This window comes from Sinocyclocheilus anshuiensis, unplaced genomic scaffold (assembly GCF_001515605.1).
Source record: "Sinocyclocheilus anshuiensis isolate Anshui unplaced genomic scaffold, SAMN03320099.WGS_v1.1 scaffold1170, whole genome shotgun sequence".
NCBI classification, from domain to species: domain Eukaryota; kingdom Metazoa; phylum Chordata; class Actinopteri; order Cypriniformes; family Cyprinidae; genus Sinocyclocheilus; species Sinocyclocheilus anshuiensis.
This window is the reverse complement of record NW_015538055.1, coordinates 3,566,084-3,577,493: the sequence shown is the minus strand read 5'-3', so window position 1 is coordinate 3,577,493 and position 11,410 is coordinate 3,566,084. Positions and strand designations below refer to the sequence as shown.

At 36.9% G+C, this 11,410-nt stretch overlaps 1 protein-coding gene across 1 annotated transcript in view; it reads right to left on the bottom strand.

The window, feature by feature from the left end:
* The window catches only part of LOC107683386 (neuronal tyrosine-phosphorylated phosphoinositide-3-kinase adapter 2-like), a 32,993-nt gene extending 21,872 nt beyond the window's left edge, over nucleotides 1-11,121 (bottom strand). The window contains exons 1-2 of the mRNA XM_016479444.1: nucleotides 10,363-11,121; nucleotides 7,703-7,923 (exon numbers count right to left, since the gene is read on the bottom strand). Of these exons, the coding sequence (XP_016334930.1) occupies nucleotides 7,703-7,899 (197 nt within the window). The 5' untranslated portion in view covers nucleotides 7,900-7,923; nucleotides 10,363-11,121. The remainder of the gene's footprint in view (nucleotides 1-7,702; nucleotides 7,924-10,362) is intronic.
* Nucleotides 11,122-11,410: the final 289 nt, after the last annotated feature.

Sequence of the window (11,410 nt, the reverse complement as noted above, 5' to 3'; positions counted from 1 at the left end):
GTTACAAAAGATTTCTATTTCAAATAAATGCTGTTCTTTTGAACTTTCTATTCATCAGAGAATCCTGAAGAAACTAAAATATTAAGCAGCATAACCATTTTCAGCATAAAATGTTTATTATAATAAGAAAAGAATAAGAAATGTTTATTATAAGAAATCAGAATATTAATAATAATTGGGAGATAAATCATTTCTGAAGGATCATATGACACTGAAATCTAAAGTAATTGCTGATAAACATTTAGCTTTGGCATCCTTTATATATATATATATATATATATATATATTAGACTTTGTAGTGGAGGGTTATGATAATCTTGTAAAAGCTAACTTTCATCTCTGTTCTTTGTTTTCCTGTATAGAGATTATTTAATTCTCAATGGTTTCAAACATGTTTCATATTTTATTTTGTACGCAGCTTTAGCAATATAAATGTGGCAAAATATTCTACATTTGTAATGTGAGAATGTTACAAAGGAAAGGAGAATCCCCTCCATCCATCTATCCATTCCCTCATAACTTCATGAATCTATCTTGCCTAAAAGTCATTTCTGCATAATCCAATTCAGAGCAATTTGGCTGGATTTTAAGATGATTTCTGCACCGAATATCCTATAAAAATTGAGTTCGAGAGAGAGAGAGAGAGAGAGAGAGAGAGAGAGAGAGAGAGAGAAGGGGGCAGTCAGTTCAATTGCTGTCTCTCAAATTCTCTCTGTTGGAGGAAAACTAATCATACTAACGGAAAGGGCAGACAGGATTTACTAGCGTTGGCTTTAAGTAACCATTCACTCAGAAAACACACACATATATTGTGAGTATGTAATCAGAGGGGAGGGCGTGGTGCTGTGGTGCTTCATAAAGAATGATTGAGAGTCTGTCTGCCAACCTCACTGCACCAGCGTCCCTCATCTCTCCACAGCCTGTCTCTCTGCTTCTCTCCTTGCATCCTTTCATCCATGTGTTTTGTCATCCGTCTTGTCTTTCTAGTATCGTCTACAATTTTTCCCTCTCTCTCAGTGGTCACACTTCACACTGTCATGAGTGACCAGTCATCGTTTTTTCTTTCCTTTCTCTTTTCACTCTGACATTTTTAGAGGAAAATAATATTACCAAATGGCCAATCAGTCACTTATTTTACTTTTTCATATGCTGATTAATGTGATGAAACAATTAAAACTGTAATGGTAATGACCATTACAAAAATCCAATTGAGGCTTCGGTTGAAAGACTAAATCACCAGCAAATGTAAAAAAAAAAAAAAAAGTCTGAAAATGTCTGAAAGAATGGCGTTTTACCTCTGTCTTCTCATTTGTACTTTGTCCATGATTTTTACACTACCGTTCAAAATATTAAGAAATGTATACTTTTATTGAATTAAGAATTCATTAAATTGATCAAAGGTGACAGTAAAGACTTTTATATATTGCAAAAGATTTCTAGTTTATTTTGAACTTTCTATTCATCAAAGAGTACTGATAAAAGATGTATCAGACGTTCAACAAACAGCACAACTGTTTTCAACATTGATAATTATAAGAAATGTTTTTGAGCAGCAAATCAGCATATTAGAATGATTTCTGAAGGATCAAGTGACATAGAAGACTGGTGTAATGATGCTGACTAGACTAGACTAGATCATTATGGTGACTTGATCACTTCATTGATGGATGTTCACATTAGCATAGAAGTGTAGTGCTTACTATTCCTGCTGACAAGACCAGCATAGCCTAGTTTATGCTGACTAGTTTGCTGACTGTGTGTGTGCGTGTGTGTCAGGTTTCGCCTGCGTTGTGTGGAGCAAATATCCCTAAAAGGTTGTAAAACCTGAAATCACTTAAATTGTGGGGAGCAGCTAATGGCCCTCACAAGGAAAATAGATTAATAAACATAATAAATGAAGTCTTCATGAAAATGCTGAAAGGTTTGTGTGAGGGTTTAAGGGTAGGGTTAGGAGATATAAAATATAATTAGCTCAATATAAATCAATAGATGGATTTATATGGAAAGTCTCTTCCTTGACAGAATATCAAATGTGTCCATGTGAAGGGTTAAAGGTCATGGGAATAGTGGTTAGTAGGGCAAAGCTTGGATTTCCAAAGCTAAAGTATATAAAGGAATAGCTCACCCAAAAATGAAATTTTGCAGAAAATGTACTCACCTTTTGATGTAGATGAGTTTGTTTCTTCATCAGAGCAGATTTGGAGAAATTTAACATTACATCACTTGCTCACCACCTTGCAGTGAATGGGTGCCATCAGAATGAGAGTCCAAACATCAGATAAAAACATTGCAATAATCCACAAGAGTCCAGTCAATCAGTTAACATCTTGTGAATTGGAACAAATCCATTATTAAGTCATTTTAACTTTAAACCGTCGCTTCTGGCATGCAAGTCCATAATCCATAATAACGCTTCCTCCAGTCCTGTTGATCTCTCATATCAAAATCCACCGACATATTTGATTAGAACTGTTTCGGACTGTTTTCGCTTGTAAACAGTGCTTAATCTGTGCATATTTCTCTCCTGATTCAGACAAGATTACTTTTTCACATGAGAAAGGAAAATTATGGATAGAGCCAGAAGCAATGGTTTGCATCCATCTTAGTGATAGATTTGTTTCTTACAAACACAAATTTGTGCATTTTTATCAGCTGTTTGGACTCTCATTCTGACGGCACCCATTCACTGCAGAGGATTCATTGGTGAGCAAGCAATGGTAATGCTACATTTCTACAAACCTGTTCAGACGAACAAACTCATCTACATCTTGGATGGCCTGAGAGAGTATATTTTCAGGAAATGTTCATGTTTGGGTGAACTATTTATTTAATGGAAATAAAAGTGGCTAGCATTTAGTTAGCAGTGTTTGCCTATATACTTAGATATAGAGGATGCATGAATTTAGCCCACTACTATGAACGTGAAATACTGTACACACATACATGCATCCATATACAGCATTGACAGTTTTGTACTAAATCTTTCTGTTTCAAACACAAACTAATCTCAATGGACAGAAAGATGCAGGTGTGCCTGAAGCTGCTCTGTATATGCTGTCTATACGTGTGTGTGTGTGTGTGTGTGTGTGTGTGTGTGTGTGTGTGTGTGTGCAGTACTGATGTGTTATATTTGTCTGTATTGATCAGAGCTGAGTAAATAAACTTCTGTTTTTGCCTGTCCAGTAGTTTACACCCATCAGCCCTCCTCTAAATCATCAACCTCTCATCCTTTCTTCCTTGTCTCCAATCTTCATTCTGCAATGTTTTTTCCATGCATGGTTTGAATCATTTTTAAATATTTTTGTCAGTCTCTGTCTGCCTTTTCATCCCTTTCACCTTTTTTTCTTTGTCTTGTCTTGACTTCTCATCCAGAGACAGCTCTCTAAATTAATGTGACTGTTTTCCTCTCTCTCTCTCTCTCTCTCTCTATCAATCTAACACATGCACTCTGTCCACCAAGGTAATGCACCAATCAAAGTGACCTTTCCTTGACCTTCACTTATATGTCAATGCCCCAAACACCCCCTTTCTGTAGCATTTCCCTTTCGTTTTTGTTGTTGATGTTTACATCAGGTCATAGTGACTGATGTCAGCATAGACGATACCATTGCATTAGACACCAAATTGCTTTCAGGGCTTCTGGCTGCTGCTATGGCAACCATGTCAAAACTATTTCCAGGCAATTTATTGAACATGAATTATCATTAATATCTAAAAGCGGTGTTAAACAGTTCACTTCCTCTTTCTCCTATACAGTTGTGATGCAAACAGCATGTACACAAACACAGGCACACTACTAGAATGAATCTAACAACTGACAAGAAATGTCCAGGTTATTTTTTATCCAAATATTAAAAGTTAAATAAAAAAAATTAATAAATTGTATTTTCCATAATGAAAATGAAGCTTATTTTTAGAACCAGTAAGACTGTTTGCATTATGATTATTTTCATGACAATTAAGCGAGACCCCCTTTCGCAATTGTCATTAGCCTAATGTTGTCAAAAATATCTTATTACTGTAATGCAAAATATGTGCAGATTGCAAAATTAATTATAACAGTTAACCTGAAAATTAAACAAAAGTACATTTTTAAAGTTAATATTTATTCATTATTTTTTGCATTTTATAATATTTAATATTATTTGTATTATTATTCGTTTATTATTATTATTATTACTACTACTATTATTATGAGTTTACAAAAAATGAAAATGCATCTGGACAGAATGGTTTTCATTACTGTATTACAGTAATGACATGAAAATTGTTATGTTAATGTTCTAAAAAATAATGCTGCATTGAAAAAAGCTTAATGGTCTTAAAATTAACTTTATTTTCTTTATGCAAAATAAAGTTTCTTATTATTTTCAGATGATTTCCATGGTGAATTATAATCTGTACATTTAATTATGACATTATTTTCAAGACAATTAAGCACATCCACCCCTCCCCCAATTCTCATTAGCCTACTGTTGTGTAACAAAGACCATTCTCATTACTTGAATGTAAAAAAATGATGTTATAGTCAAAATGTAAATTGTTGTATAATTGTAAAGTTAATGTTTATCATTATTTTTGTATTTTATAATATTTTTTATTATTTATATATATATATATATTATATAAATATTTTTTTATATTTATTATTTATTTTATCATTATGATTTTTTTTTTCATTTCTGTATTACAGTACAAGACATAAAAATAGTTGTGCTAATGTTCTGAAAATAATCTTTTCTAAAAACAAAAATAAATAAATAAAAAGACGTCATAGCAGAATATAATTTATTATTATTTTCAAATGATTTTCAGGGTGAAATATAACTTGGACATTTCTTAGTGAGACTCACCAACCTGTTTTACCAGCACAACAAAGAAAGTTTGTTTGCCTTAATTGAAATATGTTATAAAACAACTCATAAAACCTACTTATATCTCTGTGTATTATATTTATGTATACAGAGAAACAAATATAGGTGTGTTTATAGAATATTTGTGCCTATAATTTCATATTCATTTCCCAATCCAATCCAATCATACTCAAATTCATTTTAAGCCTCATTAACATGCACACACACTCATATATGAGAGTGAGGTGAGTTGTAACAGGATTTATGGTGTTATTTAGGCCCTTTAAGGTCATCAGATCCAGATTTTCCGTTGTGTGTGTCCTTGGCCAGGTTTCTCTCAGTGTGTGTATCTATGTGTGTGATAACATTTGAGTGACACATCCAAACCTGCCTTTTGTTGTGTGTGTTTTAAGGGAGTGTGTGCATGTGTCCTCAGGGGCTAGCAGTCTGAATTTAGAGACGAAAGGGAGATGAGGGCCAAGCCCACTGTTGCCATAGAAACTCACCCCTCTGTCTCCATGGTGACAGACCCTGTTTTTCCTTCTCCAGGATGAGGAGGTGTGACTTTAGGCCCTCCCACTGTCACTGTTTATTCATGGATTTCATGTGACGTCACACAGTGGTGCGGCCAACATTTGTAAGATTTGTAAATAAATTTTCCTCATGCCAGCTTGGTCAAGCTAGTTATTTAATGGACTTTAAAATTGCTTTCATAATAATGAGATGTTTATAGATTTAAGTCATGTTATTTATGTATTATAATCTATATAATTAAAATGAAAGTAAACGTTTTGTCTAGGTAACGTTATTAATTTTAAATGAAATATTAATGAACAGTACAGTAGATATAGAAATGCAACTGTGCCAAGTCTGGCATGCTGCGCAACGGCCGAGTCCGGCTTGAATGCCGCAGTGTCGGCAAGTCACGGCTGTCGCATCTGGTCCGGTTAATTCGGCCCAGAATCTGAAAGTGAGTACGCAAGCATCCAGGCCGGGTGCTGCAGATGGATCCGGGCCGATGGACAAGTTTCTTAGCAGGTGAAAATTTAACTGAAAATGGCCCGAGTGTACGGAGAGGGATTGTGTATGAGGTAGAGGTAAATAGCCAGCAAACGTCAAATTGGTAAGTTTTCACTAGACTTTAGTGGAGTCAGCAGTTCGCTTGACATTAAATAAGGATCTAATCCTAAAGTGTCTATTTTTTTTTAATACCATTGTTTTCCGTTGTTGTTTAAGTGTTATTTTGGTTTCTGATCACCAAGGAGAGGCTACGCAAGGTCCTAAAGATGGCGGCCACAACAAAAAAGTCACGTGACTGAAACCCATGAATATGTGCCTGTGTTTTGATCCTCTTTCATGAGTTACGCTAATGAAATTTCATCTGCATTCTGTAATCCTGATTGTTTAATCTCACTAAAACACCTCAGAGAGAGGGAGACACAGATGAACTCGATCGCTCTGTGTGTGTCATTGACCTCCCCTCCGTATAAAGAACACTCCAATTACGCCCCATTACTGTGGCAAGAGTGTCTCAAGCTGAATGAAAAGAGGGCCATGACTCCGACCTCTCAGCGAGATGCTAAAGTGGAGGAGAGAACTGGAGGTTCGATTACAGGGTACAGACAGGAGGAAATGTAGTGTTAAAGGGGCAGCGGAAGAGAAAATGAGGGGGTTGAGACAGGACAAGTTGCTGGTAAACACAAAAGTGCTTAAAAGTAAGAGGAAACGAGGAATGAAAACAAAAATGAGAGGGTAGAGGAATGTGTTAAATACAAAATTAAATGAAAGTCAAGTCAAATAGCTTTACACAAAATTGTGATGATGTTTATATCTTAATATCTTCATGCATTATAGTTGCATGTAGCAATAATATAGTTTACATTGTGCAACGATAAGCAATCAAGTGAGATATGCTATATACTATATATCGCCCTATGCAAGCATACTGTATGTATGCGGATACTTATATATCCAACTTTATATAAAGAGCTGAGTGACAATATAGATACATTTAGCAATAAAATAAAAAATAGGCTATATGTTTGCTATCATATTGTATGTATGCGGATAAAATTGGATATAAAATATATCTGACTTTATATATAGAGCTCTGCGATAATGCAGTTTACATTTTACGACTATATAAACAATCACCCGTCCAAGATTTGCTATATATTATATATGAATTAAAATGTACCCTATTTACTTTAATATCATTTAATATACTTAGAAATACTTGTGCTTTATTTCCCTTTATCTCCCTGGCTCTCTCTCTCGCTCACTTTGCACATATAGGTGACTAACTTAAAAGTACTTAAACTAATAAATTGTTTTTAATATATTAAAATAATCAAACTCTAATCTAAATTAAAATTCTAAATTCTACACATAATAACAAGATGTGAACTGAAATCATATTTTTTTAATATTCCCTCAATAACTATTTCCTTTATTGAAGAACATACAGTTCTGAAATATAGAACTTCACTTCTAGAATCACAAAATTAATCATTAACTCATTTAATATATAGTTGTTAATTCATTTAATATATACAATTAATTATGAGGCATACAATTAATTAAGAGTGTAGATATCCTTCAGTGTTCATTTATGGGATATTTTTGCCTATTTTATTGTTTGCCAGGTGAAAAATATAAGTCTGATTAGAAGTAATAGGTAGCAAAAACAGTGCAGGACAAGCACTGTTTACTTAGATATAGAAATGTGTTCAAATCCCTAAGTATGAACAATAGTAACAGCCAATAGTATTATTATGTGCAGTATTCGCACATAAATAAGTCTCTCCTTAGCTGTGTATGTGTGTGTGTGTGTGTGTGTGTGTGTGTACCTCTTGATAGCTTCCTCCTGCCGTCTCTTCTTCTGGTTTTTCTCGTGGAGGTATGTCCAGTGTGTGTGGTTGCGGATGCGGTCGCTCTCTCGGGCGATGTCAGAGGCGTTCTGGATAACCAGCTCGTCATATGCCCTCAGACTGCTGTCCTCCACGTACTGCAGGAAATGTGTGCACTCGTCTTCCCCTGAATCCATCCTTCAGCACAGCAGAGAGACTGCCTGGAAGACAGACAGAAAGAGAGAGAGCGAGAGCGAGAGAGAAAGACTTGAGTTTCTCACACACAATGTCATTCCGTCCTCTTGAGAGCTTGTTCTTTATAAAAAAAACAATTAAATTTGGAGGTACAGGTGGGACGTATGCACACACACACACACGCACACATAATGGCATGTTCTCAGGGGAATATGTTATCCTTTAACACTGAAGAGCATGATTCACTGCTGGTAAAGGGCAAGAGCTAGCATGTTTACATATACCTAAAATGATGATGAGGAACAAAAAATATATATTATTTACATATCAAATTAATTATAATTACCACAGACTAACAGAGCCTAGAAGAAAATAGAATCACATTATCCACTGTCTGTCTGTCTGTCTGTCTATCTATCTATCTATCTGTTGGTCCGTCCATCCATCCATCCATCATACTATTGTTCTAATGTTTTAAGATTCTATCCATCTATCCATCTATCTATCTATCTATCTATCATCCATCCAACTTCTGGGGACAATTTTGTCCACAAAGTAAACAAGTATATAGGTTGAGACTAGTAAGATCAGTCAGTTTCTTAGCATTACATGCACACAGTGGTAACATCTGGCCCAACATTATGTGCCAGTTTCAGGCCTTATTCCATCCTACTGCTTTTTTTCTACATGCTCTCAAACACTGTACACTGTACATAAAGAGAAATGATTTTCGGCCTAGTTGTATGTGCATGAAAGAGTATGTCAAGTTTATTTTTATAACTTTGTGAAGATGTCATCCAGTGCGCTGTTCTCTGTTGTATTATTCAGCATGTCTTAATATAGATTATAATCTCAGATTGTCTCCCTCTCTCTCCATCCTTTCCTTAGTCACAATCCCACCTACACAGCTGCCTTTCCTCCATTTAACTTCTCTCACCCTCTTCTGTGCACACCCATGTGAGCATGCACAAACACACACACACACACACACACACCTGCACATGCCCATAGATGCCCTCACACTCTTACATACACAGGGACACACAGCTGTATTTTATAAACGGAACGTGAGGAGAAGGAACTGTGGGTTTCCAGGCAACAGTATCCTAGTGCGCTGACATAATGCAGGAAGTTGAGAACCTAATTCTGCGCTGAAGATGCATAAGTTCTGCTTTACAATGGCAGGCATGATATCCCCACCATGTGTGTGTTTGTGTGTGTCTCATATAATGCCGAAAGCATGAAACACGATATTCGTCTCTTCTACTCTGTAGATGGTTGCCACAGATGGATCATATTTCACAATTATGTTTTATCACCATTTACGTATGTATTTTAATAAAACATCTAACACTAAATCTATTTTTCAGAGTAATGAGGTGGCAAGATGCCACATTTCCATTGCTGGCGTTCACACACACACACACACACACACACACACACACACACATAAAATAGGTCAACGAGACCACAGCACCACATCAATGGATCCCGGTGAGTGGAGTTTTGCTTCCTTATTCATTCCATTACTCTGTAATTCACGGTTTCCTCTGCACCACACTACATTAATAGTGCCAATTCATAACTGAGGAATAGAAATAGTCTTCAAAACCACACAACACACCCAACGTGAGTAGATCCAGAATCATTGAAACACAAGATAATCACTGGAATACACCAAGAACCAATTGGATGTAGGGATTCTCACACAGCACACACTCATTAAAAGGGATAGTTCACCCAAAAATGAAAATTCTGTTTAATTTATTCACCCTCATGTTAATCCAAACCTGACTAACTTTTATTTTTTCCATACAATGCAAAAGAAGATATTCTGAAGAACACTTAGGTTCTAACACTGAACCCCATTGACTTTCATTGTATGGACCAAAAACACTGGTCATTTTTCATTTATGTTCCACAGAAAAAAAGTCAAATAGGTTTGAAATGACATGATGACATGATTTTATTTTTTGGATTCCAAGTCATTTCACTGAAATGTTGTGTAAAGATCCCATTCTGTACAAATGTCAAAAAAAGAGTCATGAATGAATCTGAAAATGTAGTTGGGAATTTTGGGTAATATGCTAGTTTGGATCCTGTATGATCAATTGATGTTCAGTTTGACTCTTCCTGTCACACAGGTGATGAGGAACTGATGAAGATAAGGAAAAGAATGAGATGGAATTGAAAATATTCTAAGTCATTTCATCGAAACGTTATGTAAAGATGTATCTGTACAAATGTCAAAAAAGAGGCTAAATCATGAATGAATCTGAAGATGTAGTTGGGAATTGTGGGTAACATACTGTTTTGGATCCCATACGAGCCGTTGATGCTCAGTTTAACTCTTGCTGTCATACAGATGATGAAGAACTGATAAGGAAAAGGATGAGATGGAAATGAGACAAAGCAAAACATCTGGATGGACACACACACACACACACACACATAATTACACTCACGGTATCAGTGAATCTGTTCTCCCGGAACAGCTGATCTCCAGGTGTGTTCAGTGTGTGCGTTTCTCAACACAGCACAATATCAAATCCCCCTGCAGACAAGCCCGGCGACAGCAGCGCAGCACGGAGGAAACACACACTGGCGTGAGGAAGAGAAGGATGAAGGACATGTCCATCTTTGGCATTTCCAGAGCTCTGAAGAAAACCGAAGATGGCGGTGGTGGTGGCAGTCAGCGGTTCGACCCTTCCCCACCTACGACTGCTCCTGCTGGGCTACGACCACCAAGGCTGTCCTTTCACCCTACCAAACGCTTCTGGAAAGATCCACACCTCCCTTCGGTGGTTGCCTCATCTGCGCTGTCCCCACACACACGTGGTGTGTGTGTGGGGTGGGCTGCGTGCAGATGCGCGTAGTATGAGCGTGTTCTTGTTTAGCCAGCTGTGGTGTGTGTGCAGAGAAGTTAGGCAGCTAAATGCATCATGTCCTACAATCTCTTTGATCTGTCCTCCCCCTGCTGCTGCTGTGGCTGCGGTTGCCGTCACAAGCACACACACAAACCCCGTGCGCGTCACACACACACGCAGAGATGAACCCAGCTTGGGCGTCAGTAGGCAAAAAGACCAGCTATAGCATCTGTCTTTTCTTCTAGTTCCTCTATCCTTCTTTTTTTCTCTCTGCCTCTCTACGTTCTTTTTTGCTGTCTGATCTCCTTCCCTCCAGCCCTCACTGCTTACACACTCCGGCCCCTGGTGATCTTCTCTCTCTCTCTTGCTCCATCTCACTCTCTCTCTCATCCCTCATGTCTCTCAACCAATCGTGTTTCTCGCTTAGAGCTGTCCATGGTTCTGAAAGAAAGAGAGAGAGAGAGAGAGAGAGAGAGAGAGAGAGAGAGAGAGAGAGAGAGTGAGAAAGTTTGTGTGTGTGTCAATCCTCTCCTGAGGGCATAACCTCTGCTTGTACAGTGTTATCACCAGTATACACTGGCTGATGCAAAAACACTCAAGAGACAGTCAAATGTATGTATGCGGTTTGCTGTTTAAAGGTGAAATG